Here is a 21,492-nt window from a genome sequence, read left to right as displayed (position 1 = left end):
TCCGACGGCTCGGGCCTGGCTGACTGAAGTGCCTTGACGTTTCCTTTGAACTGTAAACTTTCCACCTTTCCTCTTCAATCTGTTTTTACAGTGCGCCGTCACCTGCCTTTAAAAGTCCAGCTAACAGGCTTTGTGACGGTCACCCCCAAACCCAAAGGAGGTGTAAAGCTTTTAACGCGGCTTTTCATTGCTTATTAAATCCAAACACATAAAAGGACCTGCATTGTTCAGGCTATTTTTTGACATTAAAAACAGGCAGCCTAAGGTAGGAAAAAAAGAGGGGGATATTGGTTAGTCATTTTTTTACACCTTTATTAGAGCAGCCTTTATTAGAATACAAAAAAGCAAATATCGATGTATGAACTTGATATATTTGAGTAAAGCCCCTATCTCACTGAGCGAAGAACAATATTGAGTGTTTTTGATGACAGCGAATGTTACGTTCACCTTGAAGGAACCCTGATGAACCCTGACGTGAACGCTCATTTTTTTCGACCTTCGCCAACGGTCGCAGACGTTCGCCCCTCAGTGGGATAGGGGCTTAAGTCTGTTAGAAAGTTAAATTATAGCAATCTTCATATTCCATGGGGTCACTTTGGGCTGTGACCAACATTTGTGATGACATAAGATTTTTATACCTGGGCTGTCGTTTTGGACACTTATTGTGTGCAATGATCTTCAGGCAATACCATGACAGAATTGTTGCATCACAGCTTTTCCGATGTACTATCTGAGCTTAAAATGTAATATTTTACAGCTGATAACTAAGATGCACTAAAGTAATTAATAGTCAAATCTGCGGTGTACCTTGAGTAGAGGAGGCCATTTTTGTGGAAGAAAATACATCACATTTTACGTCACATGGCAACTGGACCTAAAACAGATTAACATAGATGTGCACTCTCAACATATTGTCCAAGTAGCGGAGCTAGTCTTTCCTAATACTAGAATACCCATTTGGGGGACAAGTGGATTGGGGTATCAAAGGTTGGGTTAGCATTTCTTCATTGAGCGGATTGTCAGGGATTTAGAAGAGCAATGGTTGGCTTGGTGTGTTGACTGATAAGCGGCAACACTGGTACAGGGTAGATGCTAAAAAAGAAGGTGCTGAAAGATGAGTTAAGAGAGGAATTTAGAAGAGGAAATTAAAAAGAAAAACAGGCATGAAACGTTATTAGAAAAAAAAAGTTGATCCTTAATCATGATATAAAATGTGGATTTCCAAGATGCCCCAGACAGAATCCCAGAAATGACATATCAAAATTAAAAAAAGGAGACTCCACGTGCAGAAAGGCTGTTTGGGATACAGCTAACAAGTGGAAGTAAAACTTTGGACACATTTACATTCATTTATGGAATTCCCGCGATACCTTTTAGCCAAACCGAAATCAAACAAGCTGAGTGTGTGAAAAAAATGTTGAAAAAAAAAAAAAGAAATATGGAATAAATGGAAATATTACATCTCATCAGTCTTCATTGCAGCCCTTGATACATGGATATTCCAATTAACTCCGAGCAATTCCAATCTATCTTTATAGGTCACCAGACTCTCCCATCCATTGTGTAGCCAGTTGGTACATGTGGTTGGAATGGAAGAATAAAGTGGAGAGAGCAAAACACAAGACCAAGACAGGGACTGACGACAAAGATCGAAAAAGCCATGAAAACAAAGGTGTGAAAGAGAGACAACAGTCAGAGAGTGAAAAGGAGAGCGGAGGGGTAGATGTGAGTGGTTAAGGTAGACGAGCCTGGAGGTCTTCTAATTAAGTGCGGATGGGAGAGGCCGGCTGCCTGGTAAATGACTCTGTCACTTTCGTAAATGGACTTTGTGAGGAGTGAGGAGCCACACAGCTGGCATTTCCATTAGCACTGCCAAGCGACGCACCGCCATGTACACAGGTCGCCAGCAGAGGAGAGGGTGGAAGACAATACAGCCATTCCTCAAAGGTGTTGGGCTGAGCAGCGGAAGCTGGAAAAAAAATCTGAATCTGCCAGCTAAATGACTTGGGTAGTCTGTTTCACTTTTGCCTTCCTTTATGCCAAATGTATATTTTGTAGTCATAACTAGGGATGGGAATTAGAAATTGTAAAGTTGGCTTCCAGCGGCACTGTGGCCAACTGGTTAGTACATGCGCCTCATGGTTCAAAGGTCGTGGGTTCATATCCAGCCTCCGGCCATACGGTGTGGAGTCTGCATGTTCTTCCTCTATTTGCTTAGCTTTCCTCCGAGTTTTCTGGTTTCCTCACACATTCCAAAGACATGTATTTGATCTTAACTGAAGACTCTAAATTGTCTTTAGGTGTGAGTGTCAATGTTTTTTGGCTCTTTGTCTTCATGTGATTGGCTGAAGACTAGTCCTTGGTCTAAATGCACACCCGGCTTTCCCTGTCTCTGTGCGGTTGCTTGATTACACACCATAGTCTCCACTTTGCTGTAGCCCAAAAGTACCATCTCAAGTACAATTATTTTCCCTATGACTGCCATTAGATACATGCCGAGAAGTAAATATTGTTCTCTTCCATTGAAATTTGTTTGCGTCAACGTGGCAAGATTTTTACTGTTTCCTGTAGCTACTCAGGAGGTGTGTTTTTTTTTTTTTTAAAAGGAAAACCGACAGAAGGGAGCCAAAGCAAGCCAACACTGTGTACAGGGAAGGGCCAATCACTTTACTGGAGAAGTGTTAAACTCTTAAGCAACACAATTACTCAGAAGCGCCTTGGTCCATCATTTTTGTTTTTTCGTTCTTCAGAATCGTATTCAAAGGTTTGCATTTTTAGGCTCTGTATCGCTGCTATGGTTGTGTAAAACCCAAACTGGTACTTTGAAAGGCAGCTTGATCGGGAGTGTTGTATTTAAACTGAAGAAATTGTATTGAAACTCAATTCAAAACAATTGGCCAAGTTTAGAGCAGACACTAGGCTCAAATCCGTGACGTCTAACAGCGAACTGCTCGGAAGGCCATGCCATCGTTTGGTTTGCTTCATTCCATGACAATCAGTCAGAGGCACATCCTTCCACCCTGATCGCCATCAAGCAACAGGAGACCCCAATTGTACGTCCGATTGATAGCGACAGAGGAGTCGGGCAAGATGGAGAGGAAGGGAAACCATTAACCTCCCAATCTATCTTACGTTCTTTTCCAACCCTATCAGTCTGTACGATCACACCATCCGTTGAGAGACAACAGTGGAGTAAAACAGTAAGAGATGAGAGAAAGACAGAGCTATCTAGAGACAGCTAGACTTGCATTAGAACTGATAGCATCAAGACGTGTCTGCACACACTTTTTCCGATGCGGCTTGCACACAACAATGCGCGCCTTTTGGGGAAGGAAAAAGAAGGAAATCCTACAAGAGATCCAAAAGGAACGGGGGAAAGATGGCAGGAGACAATTAGAATGAAGCCTTGTGGTCTGTCAGACATTGAAACAATCACTCTTTTTTGATCAAAGCGTTAGACAATCTTCTGACATGTGAGACATGTGTTTAAAAGTACTTCTACCCTATTCAATCATATCACAGAATTAACCAGAATGGCCTCTACAAGGCTGAAGAATGTATCTGGATGCTTACACTTCCATTGTGTCATTAAGATCTGGACTCTTATGTAGTGACCGGAAAAGACAATATTGACAAGTATCTTGCATTTAGTATCTTAATTCCAATGAGTATATCCTAGGCCTATGGCAACCTGCTTCACAAATGTCCATGGACAGCAGCAGCAGTAGCAGCAAATACTCCAGTCTTGAAAAAGGTAAGCTACACATTGGTAGGGTGAGGGAAGACTTGAGCACAAAAATGGGGAATTTCACACTTTGAAACCCCCTCAGTAGTGTGACAAAGACATTACGAATGTTCAACTTTTTACACTTGCTGGATGTTATTTGATTTTTTTAAATAATTAACGATGACTGAATTTTATCAAATAAAAAGTAACATTATTATTAAATAACGACCCCGGGCTTTTCTGGGGTGTAGGCATACTAGCTGGCTAACTGCATGTGGTAGTGTTTGAAATGGGTCACGTAATTATAACTAAGTAACTAAAGGAAGGCGCTCAGTTCTAATAACCTTGATTTCTTTCTAGGTGCCATTTAAGCCACGGCCCAAAAAAAAAAAAAAAAAAAAGAAAACTGAAGAAGAAAAACGGAATAATACGATATCTCTGCAGCTGAGTACTAAAAAAAAAATCAGCCTTTGCATATATTTTCAGCAGTTATAGTCAAAAGTGTAATGTATTTCCAAACAAATCTCTAAATTTACTTGACGGGGTCATTGAGATTAACGCCAATGAATAAACTTGAGCGCATCTGCTCGACCTTGTTTCAGGAAAAAGTGCAATAATGGTTTTAACTCTTGAAATTGAATGAAATGTCTACACTCCCTTCTGCACAAACGCCCTCGCTCCTTTTCACCGCTGCCTTCCCCTCACTACGCCACGTCCATTAACATTTGCATGACAAAGACCACCGTCTTGTTCAAAGTCTTTTCGTGTGCACAGCCATTCCTGGGCAACGTTTGTGTGGCTCCAAGCCTCACATAGATAAGCCGGGGAGTTGAAAGCGGAAAACAGGTGGTGTTAAATCATCAAAACAAATATTTAGATTATGATTTGTGAAACACTGTATTAAATTCTTTCTCTCCAGAATAGATCCAAGAATTTGGGGCAATAATTTTACCTGTAGCACACGCTAAATTGTGAAAATTCATCTTTGAGCCACTTAGACCTGACTGATTAGCTGTATCGAGTTCACTAAATGACAGTCTTGATTGATACAACCAGCTGCCTTGTTATGTGTGTTGATGTCAGCCGGTGCTAATGTGTGTACTAACGAGATTGGCAGTGGACCAGTAATACGTGAATGCAAACAGATCGACGGACACACAAACACACGCACTCTCACCCCGGACTGATGTGTGATGAAACCATATGCGGGAGACATTAAATAATTAGGCCTCGTTGTGGGAAAGTACTCACACAATACAACCCATTGTTTTCCATCCGAGACGCAATGAAAGAAAAAAAGGATACAGTTGTGGTCAAGCACCTGAATTTGTGCCAAGTCATTGTATATTGTGAACCATTGTCAAAAACATGCACTTGTTCTCACTGTTTGTCTCTGTCTGACACAACTCACGGACTCACTATTACTACCCTGACTGAAGTCTCATGCAACATCTGTGCAACTTCTTTTTCCGTGACAGCCTCCTTACACCCACACTACATGGTTAACATTTAGTTAGAGTAGCCCCTAAATGTAATGTGTATAAATAAGACAGGCTACGTATATGCACGAAGCCATAAAGAGAGCTTTGGATCAACGTAAATTTAGACGATACTTCTCACTCTCTCACCAAATATAGAAATCTGAAATCCCCAAATCTCACTCCCAAATGAGACCGTTTACCGCAGACATTTGAGTTTACATGTACAGGGGTCCTCCGTTTACGACTGTCCCGCTTTATGAGATTTTGAGGTTACAAAAGCCGTGCAATGAATTAGGCATGTACCGATCACGGTTTTATGACACACGATACCCATAACGATCATTCATGAGTGAGCTCAGCCGATACTGATACCGATCACATGGATTATCTGTATACTTAAAAAATATCCCTCCCTGTGGCAATAATGTCCCGGTGACCCAAGACTACACAGGCTGGTCTACGCGCTTACTGTTTTGTATTTGATCGATTTTTTATTCATAGTCAACGAATGTTTTTCATTCAAGCTTTCCGTTTCTGCTTTTCCCGTCAGGGGTCGCCGGGGAGTGTCATCCGTTTCCATCCAAATTTATCATCTGCATCCTCCTCTCTCACGCCAACTGCCCTCATGTCTTCCCTCACTACATCCATCAAGCTTCCCTGACTAGGTCTTCCTCTCGCTCTCTTTCCCAGCAGCACCATCCTCATTACCATTCTACTAATATACTCACTCTTTCTCCTCTGGACGTGTCCAAACCGTCTAAGTCGTTTCTCTCTAACTTTTTCACGTAAACATCTAACCTTTGGCTGTCCCTCTGATGAGCTCATTTCTAATCCGATCCATCCTGGCGACTTCTAAAGAAAAACCTCAACATCTTCATTTCCGCCACCTGCAGCTCTGCTTCCTGTCGTTTCTTCAGCGTCACTGTCTCTAATCCGTACATCATGGCCGGCCTCATCACTAACTTATGGACCTTCCCTTGCATCCTAGCAGAGACTCTTCAATCACATAACACCCTCGACACTTCCCTCCACTCTTTCCAACCTGCTTGGATCAGTGTCTTCACTTGCTTACCGCAGTCACCATTGCTCTGTGCTGTTGACCCTAAGAAGTTAAAATCCTCCACCCTTGCTAGCTCTTCACCTTGTAGCCTAGACTCTTCCTCCTCCACCCCACTCATTCACACACTTATCTTGTCTTACTCAGCTAATCTTCATTCCTCTGCTTTCCAGAACATGCCTCCGCATTTCTAAACCATGTGGTTTTCATACAATGTTGACTGTAATTATGACTTGACTTTACTACGTTAGCATAGGTTAGTGATAGCTTAGAATATGTTGCTATTTGTGTACAAATTCAGGCGATGTCGCTGCCGTAAGAATACAACTTTGTTGTAAACCAAGTACCGTATTTTGGGACTATAAATCGCAGTTTTTTTCATAGTTTGGTCGGGGGTGCGACTTATACTCTGGAGCGACTTATGTGTGAAATTATTAACACATTATATTGTATCTCTTTCCTTTTCAATGTCAGCAAACAATACACCAAACAACCACAGGAGGGCGTTCTAAGGCTGGTACGACTTGGACTCCGGGAGTGACTTATAGTCCGGAAAATACAGTAACTCTATTTAATAAAATCATATTGCTAGTACAGAGGAATAGGCATATATTATAATTCAAGTAGTATTTATGCAGTTATTTGTAATCTTTTTTATTAATGCCTTACAGAAAAACCAAAAACATAAAAATGCTCGCACACAACATTGCAGAGCGAGCACAGAATCGAATGGAACACTAACTGTCTAATCATCGTTTTTAAAGCTGAGAAGCCTTAGTTGCCGCTAAATCTCTCCATAATTCACATACACCGCAAGTCTGTTTACATGCTTTGGTAGGTGCAGCTGACTTTGTTTGCATTACAGTTCAAATGGCCTCAGCAGTTTCGTACTTAAAGTATTGATCAGTTTGAAATGGACTAAACAACCAGTGATTAATTGAAAAATTGTTCCTATAACAGTGGAGGCCACTATTTGAGGATATGCTGTATTTACAATTACGCGCTACATTTTCTCACTCTAAAACGGTGATAAAAAAGTGATGAATACCAATATACAGTACATCAATTCCATCAAAAAAAGAATCTAAAATTCGATAATGGAAAATCAATTGTATTGTCTTAGCACCCACTTCACCGAGCACACACACACAGACACACAAACACATTGAACGCGCTGGCCTCTCCTGCTGTCATATCTTCTATTGATAATAATGACAGTGATGAATATAGCTGGAACTGAGCGAGTCATAAATCACAGAGCCTCGCCCCTAACTCTGACTCACCAGCTAGGCCTTGTGTGATCTAGGTGTGTGTGTGTTGGAGGGATGGAGAGCAGGGAGGACTTGTCGTGGGCTATGCATGAGTGGATATGTCCAGTGACACCTTAATGTGCTTGGCTTGTCTGAGGAGCCCCTGCAGGCAACCAGCTACACGCAGACACGCACACGCACCTCCGAGGATCAGAAGAGAGCTGCCGCATGTGTGCGTGCGTGCGTGGATCTGTATGTCATGAAGAGATAGGAAAAGAAGAGCGTGGCTGCCATGCAAAGTAACCTGGCGTGTCGTGAAGCAAACCTACTCCGATCGCCATCCTTCAATTGCTGTGCCTTACGGCCTTCTTAATTCTTAATTTCGCACGTCTGCCTACTATTCATTGTGTGTGTGTGTGTGTAACTGTGTGTGTGTGTGTGTGTGTTTGTGTGTTGAAGACAGGTGCAAAAGGGCTATTGCAGCAATAGTGAGAGATCATTAAAAACATGGGAATGGGATCAGTTTAAGGCAGTTGAGAGGGGAGGACTCAATTTGGGCTTAGATGGAAACGTGTGTGAGTGTGTGTCAGCGGAGACAGATTTGTACAAGAAGGGTGAAGGGGGGGAGGGGGGCATATTGAAGTAGATGGAAGGCAGCGGATAAAGATGAGGATAGGGTGGAGGGCAACAGGAGGGAATTGCTCCCCTCTGGTCATTAGCGCTGAAGGGGGTTCAAAAAGCAGGCCTGGCAACCCGATCTCCTGCTCTGCTTAAGTCAAGCCTGCTACCCATTAATGGTGATCTAACAAAAAAAGCAAGGTAAGCGTGTGTGTGTTTGGGTGTGCGTGTGCGAGTTCTAAGAAACATGCCATTAAAAAAAATAATAATAATAAATAAATATATATATATACACATATATTTTTTTCTCTGGCTTTTGATCAGACCTGAATTTTTCGGCTCTTTTCCGGTGTCAATTGTATATAGTGTTTTATGTCAATTTATTGGCTTTATTTATTTACATTTTATTTATATTTTATATATTATTTATGTCTATATTTATTCATAAATGTACCACAGCCTTTTATTGATAGTTTTGTTTTGGTTGTTTTTTTTTTTTCCATGTAGTCTAAATACTTATTCACAAATTGTATGCCTTTTTTCAGCGGCACGCTTTAACAAACTGGCTGTCCTGACTCCTGCTGACTGGATCAGCTTTTCCTGACCACAATTACATGAACGTATAACAACTATGTGCAGTTTAGTCTAAGTTCTAAAAAGTTTATTCACCACAAATGACCATGTCAATTCTTGTAAAGCCCTTGCCCACTGGTCGTTAACTAAGAAATATGATTCCGTTTAATAGCGTCGGCTTGGCTTCGCAGCACAAGAGATTTGCCAAGTCTCCAACACCTTCCATAAAAGCAAACATCAGACATATATCTCGGGCGTTTTAATCAGACAGACGCTTTAGATCTATTAAAAAAGGCCATCTTTGCATCATGCAAGCACCGGCTCCGCTTCCTTCACTCAGTGTGCACTAATGAGACAGACAAATGAGGGGAGCAGCTGGGCCTGGGGAGCGACAGAGCTGTGACACGCTCGCCTCCGCCTGCCCCCCCCCCCCCCCCCCCCCCCCTCAATCCCCCGTCTCATTGCTCTCACAGTCCCACCATCAGAGTAGACATGGTCTACATCAGCGGTGGGGCTGGTAATGACCATAGGTGTATAGACACACACACTGCATGTGAGCGGCAACCCTCTGTATGTCTGTGTGTGCGTTTACGTTCATCATTAGAGGTCATGCTGGCTTGTGTATTCCTTATATAGCTGGGAGGTGATTGTATGGGTCGAATTAAAATCTTTTGAAGTGAAGGTTTAATGGGGCTGGAGTTCTGGCTGTTATCGGTTAATAATGGTCTGCAGGAAAGAACATGTCATGTCTGTGTGTAGGCGTCAAGGTCCTGTAGAATAATATATGGAGCAGGAGTTACAAACAAGGAATTGTTAGTGGCAGTGGAAATTGACTGGTTATGGCACATCTTATCCTTAGATGCTGCCCAGACCAGTTTTGTTTCTTTCAAATTCACTTATTTCCTCAATTCAGGGAGATTCTTGTATCGTTACTGTTTTTTTCTTTTTCTTTTTGTTGATCATTTGTTATGGTTAGGAGTGTCCCCATGCTGCTTTCAGTCCACGTGTACAATACCCCTTTTGCTTGACTTGCCGCTGACATTGTGAATTTTATGAAAAGCACTTCTTTTGAGCTTATTGTGACTGGCAAATATGGCTTTTCCATGACGGGTTGTACTGCCATCTGTTGCTTTGGCATGTGATTGACAGCCTGCTTACACGTTTTCATATCAACTGAATGTGGATGCAAATGCTTTGTTTGTTTTTTTTTGTTTTTGTTTTGTTTTTTTGTTAAACCTAAACCACAAACTCACCTGTCTGTCAGTCAGTGTGTAGAGGAACTGCTGGTCTGGGCTGAAGAGCATGTCTCTCAGCAAGGGGCTTCCTCCTTCACTTAAGGTCACCTTCTCATAGAGCACTGCTGGACGGTTTGGACTCACAGAGTTGACCAAGATCTAAAGGGAAACACATACAAAGCAACACATTAAATAACTCATGCAAATAACCAGACAAATTAAGCACATTCAAATTCAATCATGGATATATACCTACATACATATATATTAGACGTCCGTTAGACATTTGACAAGCATTTGCTTTAATCTGGAAATTGTAACGCATAATGCAGATTCTGCAATGTAAATACAGCAATAGGTATATGCAAGCCTCTATTTATCTAATTCATCTAGCTGGCTCTCCAACCATCCAATTTGACAATTGGTTGAAAAGTGGCTGCTTGACATAGTTAATCGTCTTAATTGCAAGCCTTTGCCAATGGTGTACGTTGATTATAGTGCTACTGATTATAGTTATGGAGACATGATTACATGAGTAGATGAATAGAAAGGGAAACTACTCAACCTTTAAAAGAAATAACACATCTACCGTGCAGATTAAATCAAACAAAGCAGTAAGTAGTCCATCACTCAGAGAGGGTCACGCTAATCTCCTAATACTCTATATGTGAAGAAAAGGATCACCATTGTGTAGTGCCTTGCAAGTGTAAGCGTCTTTGTGATAGTTGCTGAATAGTTCACCAAGACCTGAAGAGTAATGGTGCAGAAAAAAGATGGAAGATTGTCTGGCTGGGATGGCTGTGAGCCAAAGTCATCTCAGCAGCAAATGAAAATCACAAAGCAAATGGCGAGGGAGGGGGTGGGGCTGTGTGTGGGGGGGGAGTATCATCTCTCCATTATTGTCAACTCGCTCTGCTATCAGCTCACAATGACAAGAAAGGGACAATGAGTAGTTAGAAAAATTATACCAAGACACACCGACAAATAGACTCCCTCTGATATAGAAGATAAACGATGATTAGAAACAAACATACAAGACAGTTATTCCTCGATATGCGCAACCCAAAAAGTATCTGATGGATACAGAATGTGACCGGACTCACAAATATACTGAAAGAGATCCTGCTTGAGTGGGAAATTCAATGCAAACATTTGCAATTAAATATATATATTTTTTTAACAAACAAAAAAAAGAAATAAATAATAATAAATAAATAAATCAAAATAAAAAAACACTTATTATTTCGGCAAGCGAAAAAAACCCATAGAACAAAGATAAAGCACTGGAGATGAGAGCAAATAAGGACATTATTATCAAGATAATGGACCAGTAAACAAGGGATGCGTTCTATTCACTGGATCGTATCTAGAGTAGCACAAACACACACAGATGAATAACAAAGCATTCCAATATCATTTTTAAAGAGATAAGAAGGAATGAGAAAAAACACTGGCTGACACATCGTGGACTAGACGCGTTTGTCAGTGGGCTTCTCTCATTAGTATACCATGACTCCCATCACCAACAAAATGACACGGAGTGTTTGCCTACCAGTTTCTATCCAACAAATTGCTCCTTTGCCTACTGCTGTTGTTTCATTCAAGACTCCCCCCCCCCCTGAAGAGGGATATTGTATGCAGTCAAAACACAAATGTGGAACATGAGAAATGTATGGAAAAAAACCTGAAGCAATTGAAGGTAGGCGACCACGAAAAGAAGTAATAAATTGTTTCAAATCCATTTATTCAGTAGGGACCACGGCCAAAGCTGAAAATATTGAAACCAGCAGGAGAACACTATCACGAAGAAGACTTAAGTACCACTGAGTATATAATCCATGCAGATGGATACCATGATGGATGGATGGACGGATGAATGAATTGGATATATCTAGAATGCCGGTTTGATTCGATCACAGAAGGAGCAACAGCAAAAGAGATTAAAGGAACGCAATCTATTAACCGCTTAAACAGAAGGCAGACAAACTTAATAGAAAAAAGTGAATGCGGGCGGAGCCTTTACATATCGGTGCGTCGGTTCCATCAATCTACCGGCAGCTTTTCTTATTGCGTGTATGAATTTCAAGAGTATTCATGATGTGACTGCGCATGTTTATCAAGTCCAGAAATCAATGCGACGTCCAGTGAGAACAGGAGACAATGCTACTCAGTCATTGTCTCCTCTCTATTGCTTAGCTTTCCAGTAAATACTTGATGGATGGTTTCACAGAATGAGAGAAGCATTTGTTTGTAGCCTTTTTTCCCTTCCTTTGTCATCTTATTATAACGAAACCTCTAAGATTGAAGACAATCCAATAAAAGGCACAGGTCGAACTTCAACATGCTCAGATTTGTAATCAATTTCTCCTGTACTGGTCACTACGCATTAAAGCACTCTACACATCAACCCAACGTCGGCCATTGTGGCCGATTGTCGCATCGACCAAGAAGTCGGCACGTCGCACCTGAAAATGACCGAAGAACACACTGCAAAATCCGACGGAGACGCCAACTACTCCGGAACTTTTGCGCATGCGTGAGGAGTTAGTATATTTACCAAACAATTACGAACAGTTGCTGTATGAAATAAATTCAAGTATAAAAATAAATCCTACCTGGTATAACCAGCTGTGTCTCAATCGCTTCCCATAGCTTGCCTTGCATCGCTCGATCGGCAAAGCCTTTTACGGCAATGTCAAATAACGGCAGTCTTTTTTATTTATTTTTTTGCGCTCTTCTGTCAAGCCAGCCCTTATTTCCATAGATGTGAAAAAATGAGCGAAGTTGATTAAGTTCTTGCGGAAAAGCTTCGATTTTCACTGTTTGTCCGCATTCGTCACTTTGTTGTCCAGTGCCCTGATTCGCTAGCTAACAGCAAATCGCAGTCATCATTTGTCCCGACAGCCCTACCCGATTTTACATGTCGAATCGGCCGAACACGCTCCCCAGACGCCCCGACAACTGCTCTGACTTTCCGACGTTGTGGGACACACAAAGCAGACGGCTTGTACCGACTTTCCGACGTCGGACTGGCGTGTCGAGGCCTTAAGACTGAACTTCGATAACAAGTGATGGGAATTACTACTTTGGATGATTGCGAGATTTCCAGAGGTTGCGCATGACGCGCACGCAAGGTGGCCATTTGACCTCTGGCCTTTTCCCACCTTCCTCATTCCCACAAAAGCACCTAATGCCAAGTTTTTATCTTGCCACAAGGCCTGCTTGGCTCTGATAGACACCGGCGATAGCTAGCTAGTGATGGGGTGGCTGGGCTGTGACAGGGAAGGAGCTTGCTGATAAGACAGTAGCATGAGAATGATGAGAATGATGCCTGTCAGTGCCAGCGGTGACAAGCGATGAACCGAGTGGAAATGAAACTTGAGATATGCGGCGAAGAAACGGAGAGGGGACGACGATTTGAAGCAGTTAATCATGGAAATCTCCGTAAATTTAAATCCAAGTCAAGAAGAACTAAGAAAGGAGTGTAACGAAATCACAGTAAAACTCTCAAAGACCATAAATGATCGCAGCATAGGACAACACGGAATGAAACGGTCCGGCTGTTTCAGGTCTGTTGAAAATATTCAACGCATCATTACCCTTAACCTATTGATGTTGATCAGGGAATGGCTATGATATTTTGAAAGCAGATCTGGAAAAACGCAGTTGAACATAAAGCATATTTTGCACATTCCAAATGTGCACACGCACACATTTAACACCTTTATAGCGGGGCAAACGTGACATAAGTATGTCTGGCCATGCATAATGGCAGAAGGCCTCACATTCCTGACTTTGATGTGGAGGAGGCCCCACATGTATTAATGTGTCTAGGGGGGTCTTGTGGAAAGGGGAATTCAGTGTGGCCCTGAGCAGAACAAAGGGGAATAAAGGAAAGCAAGCAAGCGGGTAATGGACAGAGAAAGGAAAAGTGTCAGGGTTCTATAGGACCTGCACTATGTTCGGAGCCACGAGGAGGATGAAAGTGTGAACAATGGATGGAAACACTTAAAACCGGGACCTCATTCATACAACTTTTTCCAAGGTCAAATCCAAGCACTTCCAATATCAGCTTGCAAGCAGTTCACCGCAACTGTGGTGAATTATATTTTACATACTTTACTTATCCAGAGTCAAGCAGAAATATTTACACAATGCAAAATATTTACAAGCAGGGAAACAGCAAGCAGGACAGAAAAGGAATAAAGGGCAATTGCTTGATTGAAATAAATCTGACATTTTTCTCATGATAAAATACTTCTCCTCTTCTGTGTCTTACACCAAAATTCCTAGTCTTATGTTGGCTGCCTGCTGTTCAGCCAGCGGCCTGATGGTGGTCTCAAGGTGTACGCAGTTGTGGTTAGACTCCCCATAGGAGGGAGCGAAGAAGCTCCCTTCAAATTGGCAGGCTGTCGACTCACACGCACTCCACTTTAATATTAAAATGGGTTAACATTTTTGTTCAGTAATGACACTTACGAATGTTAACATCTTACTTAATTGTCATGGATTATTTCTGTCACAAAACTGGAAATTCAAACAAATTATGGACCAGTGTCCACTATACACACTGTGGTACTGAATCCCTTTTAAAACCTAGCTAATACACAAAGGAACACTAAGGACATCTATGCATTATTGATGTTGCGCAATTGTCAAGGTAGTAATGTGCATGGCCATGGCGCCAACCCCCGCAAGGCGGCTTTTTGTGCATTTTCTACCAGTGTTCCTACCTACCATTGTCGCAAATCTATTCCACAAGGTTATTCCGCACGAATCCTAATAAATACACCCAATGCCGCACTACATCACTGCTTAATAACAGCTTCATGTCTATCTTCTCGCCGATAAACGAAAGAAATCAGTCATGTGCTATCGTCTCGCGAGCGAGGTAGGACGTAAGCAGAGCAAGAGGCAATACAAATACTATCGGTTTCAACATGAAGCATTCGAGAACACAGCTTTTCCATCACTATGTGTGCAGGTAAGGTCAAACACATAATTGAACCCCTCAATAATTGGAAGGCTATTTATTTTACGTTTCTGCTGGTTTGCGTGTTTATGTCCTAATGGTGAAAAAATGAGGGCAGATGGAGCATCACACATGAGTGCTCAACCTTACGCAGCTTTTGGACAAAACCCACATCACCACACCGCACACATACACACTTTTAGCATATACGAGGATGGAATGGGGGTAAACGTGCGCCATATGTGGGTCAGGCGGACCGCGCGGCTTTTCTTTTAACAGCGTCATGACGGACAAATGATGGAGGAGGTGTGTATCCACATATAAAAACACACAGGCACACTCTGTGGAATGTTAGTGTGACAGCTATCATAACAGTGTGTGTCTGTGTGAGGTTATTTTAAGGTCTGGCAAGCATGATCTTTACTCACCACCATTCAAACTGTATCGCTAGCTATTAGAGTTAAGGATACAGTGAAACCTGTGAGGTGGGACGCTGGTTGATTTCGTGTGATTTCGAAAATTTCTTTCACGGGAAATAACAAAGAGAAAGAGTTCATTTAAGGGGCAAACTTTCACCATCATAAAACCTTTCTTGGTTGATTTATGTCACATGATAAGTTGCTTAACTGTCAAGTGTAAAAGTAAGTTCATCATGCTGGAGCAAAGTATTGGGACACAATAAGCGTCTTACTACTTTAAACATGAGTCTGCTTAAACCATCTGACACTCGTGGATATTCTTCTGATTCGACCCTCATATTTGACTTTTTGGGGAATAGTAAGTGGCAAAAAAGGTGTTGTATTTTAACAACAAAAGTAAAAGCAAAGCATGGCCTTAGATGCTTGCCGAACTGAGAATCATGACAGTCTAGTTTTTCTCAAATAAGGAACGATGAACCGATACGTTCGTAAAGAACAGTGATACGACTATCGGAAGCAGACTCCTCAATCGATGAAAAATCCCGGAATCCTTTGAGACATTGAATGTAGGGTTGGGGATGGGCTAGCGTGAGGCTACGAATCGGTTGCCTGAGGCTCTTTAATTTTCATCTCCTAAATCGAGCGACAGCTCTCGCATTCCGGACGTAACGTTATGCTTACAAGCAAAAATAGCAATGTTGGGGAGACGCTACTCGTTTGTTTACATTTCTCAGTAGTGTCACTATTTTCAACTTCAAATGGCTTTTCAGTTAGTAAAGATACTTCTTGTTGATTGGTAACAAATTTCAACACATCACAATGTTTCCGCATTGGATTGAACAAACCATAACGCTCGTAAATCTAACTGAATCATATTAAACCATTCTGCCCGTAAATATATTGTTTTTCTTTAAGATAATCACAATCTGTGATATGTAGCTAATCGGCCTTATGCCGGAGAGTCCCAACTCTAACACTATGTACTCTGCGTCGAATTCTGAAGCATATTATAGGCAATAAATGTCTATTAGAGCAGAACAAGGCAAAGAGAAACTTCAACTCTAGAGGTTGCACTGTACGTTTACAAGTCAAAATGACAAGGCTAAACAAATAGCCCAGCTCCAGAAACAAAGATCAACACCTTCCGTCATACTTTGACGTGTCCAAATGTCTCAACCAGCAGAATCTTTAAGACAAACAAAGCTCCTGCACACCATGACGTTAATTCTTACACACACGACTACACTTTGGTGACGCTAATGCGCAGTTGCACACACTTTCAAGGCTCTTGCCCTTTAAAAGCACAAATCTTGACAAATGCAACACGGAGAGAAGAGTAAAGATGAAACACTTTCATTTGGCAACACAGGTGACAAAACAAGGGAAAGACATTTGGACTGCACTTGTTAACACTGCAGCGGCGACGTTCTGACAAAGTTCACAACCATTAAGCCATTGACAGTAAGTCCAAATGGGTGACTTTAATCCTTTTTGTCCTCTCTTGTTTACTTGTTATGCCGGCTCAAACTGACAGGCTTTGATACTCAGCTGCCAGTCGGCACTGAACTTATTCATGTGCGAGACTGTGACCGTTTGCAAGTGAAGGTTGCAAAAGGTCACAAACACACATCCAACTTGGGAACATAAAAAAAAGAATTTTAGGTACACACAGATGTTAAAAATAGGAGCTTTTTTTTTTTTTTTTAAAGAAAAAGAAATGCATACAAGATTTAAACTACATGGTCAAATGCACAATTATTATTTGAATCTCCCTTATGGACAGAGAGAAATGTGGATAAAAATCAGATATGAATTTGATATCTGCCAATGTGACGCGACTGTAATCGGACACAATGGATAGACATCGCGATGAGAGCCTGACGTCAACGAGCTACGCCTGTCTATGACGTACATATAAGCGTCGACCCAAACAACACCCCCAGTCCTCCACTATGGATAAAAAAAGTTGCAATAAATCAAAACTGCAGTGAAAGCCCATTCAATTTGGTCCACGTATTTATTATGTTCATCTTCCATGTGTTTCTGTTGCAATTTGGGGGTTGTTTCGAAGTTTTATAAAGGTAAAATACAGTAATGTTCGATATAGATTACTTGAATATGCATGTATCACTTTTTGTACAATATGGTCTTCACAGATTTATTTTCGCCACATTTTGATGAGTGCGATTGGTTTTTTTACACTTAAAAATGGTCCGTCCCAAATTAGTCTATTTGCCGGCGGGACTCATTCACTCATTTCCAAGAATCAAGCGGCCACAAAAAAACATATTTGGGGTGTATGGAATGGATGAATTACATTTACATTATTTCCAATGGGAAATTTCTGTTTGCATACGATTCTTTTTCCATCAGACTTTTTGGAAATTGATGAATCATTTAAAAAACCCGGTTCCATGTATGCACAACGTTAATAGCACTAAATGTGAACTGGGCACTCACAGTAGACCTGCAGTGTAAGTAGAGTGTCATTAGTCTATCATCACTCGTGCTCTCTCTCTCTCCCTCATTTGTCTCTGAAGTATCACTACGTCTTTTACCCGTTCCTTCGTCTTCCCCATTCAAATTAAGTGTCTTTAGTTAGTAGTTGTCAGATAAAGTGTGTGCAGCCAGTCGCTATACACACTGCACGGTGGCGGCAGCATTTCATCTTCCAGCCACCACTATATCACACTAACTCGATCATCTGTGAGGAATTACACGCGTAGTAGACACACACGTGCATGTGTATGGCGCCTTACTATGCCGGATTTTATCTGCCGTCTTGCAAACGGGGGAAGAAATTGCACCGCAACATTATCATATACAATAAGATGAGATTGAGCGTCCCAATTGATTGCCTTTTTAGCATCGCCATTCAAATGAGGAAAGACCTTCTCTTACTGGGAGGCGGGCCACAAATCCCTTATGGAATATCTCAGTTGAAACAATATTACACATTAACTACTGCTGAGAGAATATCAATGGGCAGGATATTGCATGCATACATTGATGGGTCATATTTTCTATTTATCCAGCAATGAGAATATGATTATGGTAAAAGTTCTCGGTGAAGTGGAGACAAGCCCGGAAGAAAGACCGAGCTACGCTAATAAGATGCTAGCTTTATCAGGCACGGGAAAGTGGGAAGTAACAACAAAAGAATGGGAAGCATGTTGAATGCGAGGGACAGATGCTATCGTCAGTGGATTGTATGTGTGGCATATTAGGGAGAAGTGGAGCGCATAAAAAAAACAAACAAAAAAAAACACTGCACATGGAGAGTGCAGCGAGGTGTGTAGGAGCGAGGTGTGCAGTGTGTCTACAAACTGCGTTAGACAGTTAATCGTGCAACAGGATGCCAGTACCCAATTGAGCGAGCAGCATTACATCAATTAATAACTAGAAGGCATTAAGAACATAAAACAAACAACATCCCACAACTGATGGCGCACCACGCAGCGACACTTGACCCAACCATTCACTGAGTAAATCCTCAATTCTCCGGGATTACACCGACTATGGACCTCATCTTCAGCAGTAATTACCAAGGTAGGTGTGTGCGCTTGCGTCTGTGTTCCTGTGGGAGAGCCAGAGTGATTACATGGCCACCGGTGCCTCTAATAGCATCTTTTAGAGAAAGGGAGGCGGTGATGAGTGATTTGCATCTTTCTTGGGAGGAAAGCACATTTATGATGGAGGAATTTTATACTAGTTAAAATCTGTGTCCGATCATTTTTACCGGTGAATGTCTTTTAGCTGGTAATGACGCAAGAAAGTGGCAAACGACATTGAGATACAATTTTTAAAAAGCCCCCAATCACCATATTTCCACAAATAATCACCCGCTAGTCGTCCATCTGAAGCCGATAAATCCCTACCTTGAATAACCACTTCATTCTTCCTGGTTTCGCTCGTATCATTAATATGAGGAAACTTGGGAGTCAACTCATTTAAACTCTGAAATTGAAAAACCGAACAGCGGCGCCTATAAAAGCATGTAAACAATCTGTCAGGTTAAATTAAATGCAGAGTCTTACCAACTGCAAAAGAGTTATCGACACTATTAAAGGTGACGTGTAAAATACAAGTTATCTGGGGTGTAGCAAAACACTGATATGAAACGATGGTTCCACCTTATAACATGGAGATGTATTGAAACGTCTTATATTGGAGGGATATACCTTTGAAGGAAAGGTCCCACTAACAGTACTGACAAGTTAATTCATATTGTAAAATGACAACTCATTGACTCACACCCTCTCAATTTCAGCCGTGCCATATCAATCGAATCGTAATCCCACTGAATCGAATCTTGCCACACGAAAATAGAAAATCCTTGAATCGTATCTCACCCCGTGTATGGAGATACGTATCGAATCGTCTTTTATTGGAGGGATGCACACCCCGACACGTTTTGTATGATTTGTGTCTTTGGTGGAGATTAGACGCCACACAGTTGTGTACATGCATGCTTATGTCCTTCAGTTTTCCCAGCCAGCCTCGCTTCATGGCGTGATTCGGTATTGAGCTAAAATAATCCATTTTATTTTGCTTTTAAAGTACAGTTTCGCTGTCTGTAAACGACAATACACCAGCAAAAATATTCTAAAACTGCAAAGCAGAAAGTTGTCCGAAAATATCATGGGTATGAAAATTGTTTAAAATGCAAGAAATAATCAGAACTTCTTTGTTGTGTCACTTCCAGACGAGAGGATGCCAATTCAGCAAGTATGAATAATTTTAGCCAAGACTGTTAGTGAGTGAGCGTGTGTTTCTGTGAAGATGTTTGCATTTGGATGTAACACAAGAGACTAATGGGAGTAAGTCCAAAACTAAACCTCAGCATAGTGTGCGCCAAACCACTCTTGGACGCAAATGCCTTGTTTCTGAACCTTTCTTTTCACGTTTCACTCCACTTCACCATTCACAAGCTAACACAAGATTTTCAACACTTTCACCTTTTTTTTTTTACATTCCTCTTTATCAATGCTTCAACACTCATTCAACCCTTAAATCCTAAAGTATTTTGCACTGTTGCCTTTTCTTTCAACAGCTCCGTCTTTTTTTCCGCCTTGCAAGCAAAAAAAAAAAAAAAAAAAAAAAAGTTTAAATCCTCACTCAGCTCCGACTGAAACCACAAAAACTCCTGGCAAAAAAATGAAAACAGAATGAGTTTTGTGTCTGGAAGAAACAAAATCGACAGTGGGCGTTGGGTACCAAATTGGCAAAGTCATGAGATGATGATGTTTCACATTAAGACTATAGCGGCAACAATGGCAAGCTTGGTGTGTACAAGATGAGATAATAATTGAATGAAACAGGAACACACACACACACACAGACGCAGACACACGCACAAACAACGTCTGTCTGTAAAGAAATGCAGATGGTGTTTAAAATGAGCTTTATGGTGTGGTTTGGAGCGATTTATAGCAGCGGCGGGCTGGCACTTATTGGCTCTGCACGCGTGTGCGTGTGCTTACTTGGTTAGTGTGAGTCCGCTAGTACACTTTTTCGAACGTGTCCCTTACACGCAAGATGAACCTCTCCATTCAAACGTGACCTGCGTTTTTTTTTCCCTTGGCATTCACCTTAAAATGTCAGAGAATTGTGATGAATGCCATAATTCAAATGAGCTGTCATCGAAACAAAGCCCGGCAGCCCTACTGAATTGTTACTACCGACAGAAATTATGAGATGACCATACACGACATGTGATCTCCGTACAATGCATGTTGTGTGTGTGTGTGTGTGCGCTGCTGCTGCTAGTTACTATAGCAAAAAAAAGCGGAGGCGCATTCCTGACACGAGTGCCCTTAAATACAATCCTACTACTATCTGCGAGCTCATCGACACAACACTGCCTCTGTGTTCGTATATATTTCACAGTGGAGGCACACGCAGCCATCCGCTATACAAAAACGCACGCCATATGTTTCAAGGGTAACAGGCATCGGCATGGCAATCACCAGAGGAAGATACGGAGGACTGTGTGCATGCCTTGTGTCGGTTCCACATTTACAAGGCGGCGTCACAGGGGCCTGGGGGAGAATTAACATTGGGTTTGAGTCGAAAACACCATGACCTGTGTCTTAGTGTTGTGTTAAATGGTGATGTGGTATGTGATTTGTACATCTGGTGGGGTCCGCGTTGTTTGCTT

General features: G+C 41.6%; 1 protein-coding gene across 2 annotated transcripts in view; it reads right to left on the bottom strand.

The window, feature by feature from the left end:
• Positions 1-21,492, bottom strand: part of plxna1b (plexin A1b) — a 166,484-nt gene that overhangs the window by 76,309 nt on the left and 68,683 nt on the right. For both annotated transcript variants that reach the window (XM_086040217.1, XM_086040218.1), the window contains exon 4: positions 9,960-10,100. In XM_086040217.1, coding sequence (XP_085896343.1) covers positions 9,960-10,100 — 141 coding nt within the window. The remainder of the gene's footprint in view (positions 1-9,959; positions 10,101-21,492) is intronic.

The sequence above is a fragment of the Filicampus tigris genome, chromosome 9 (assembly GCF_054856515.1).
Source record: "Filicampus tigris isolate MCC_2025a chromosome 9, RoL_Ftig_1.0, whole genome shotgun sequence".
Taxonomy (NCBI): domain Eukaryota; kingdom Metazoa; phylum Chordata; class Actinopteri; order Syngnathiformes; family Syngnathidae; genus Filicampus; species Filicampus tigris.
Note: the sequence above shows the minus strand (reverse complement) of the source record. Positions and strands in the feature narration are given on the sequence as shown.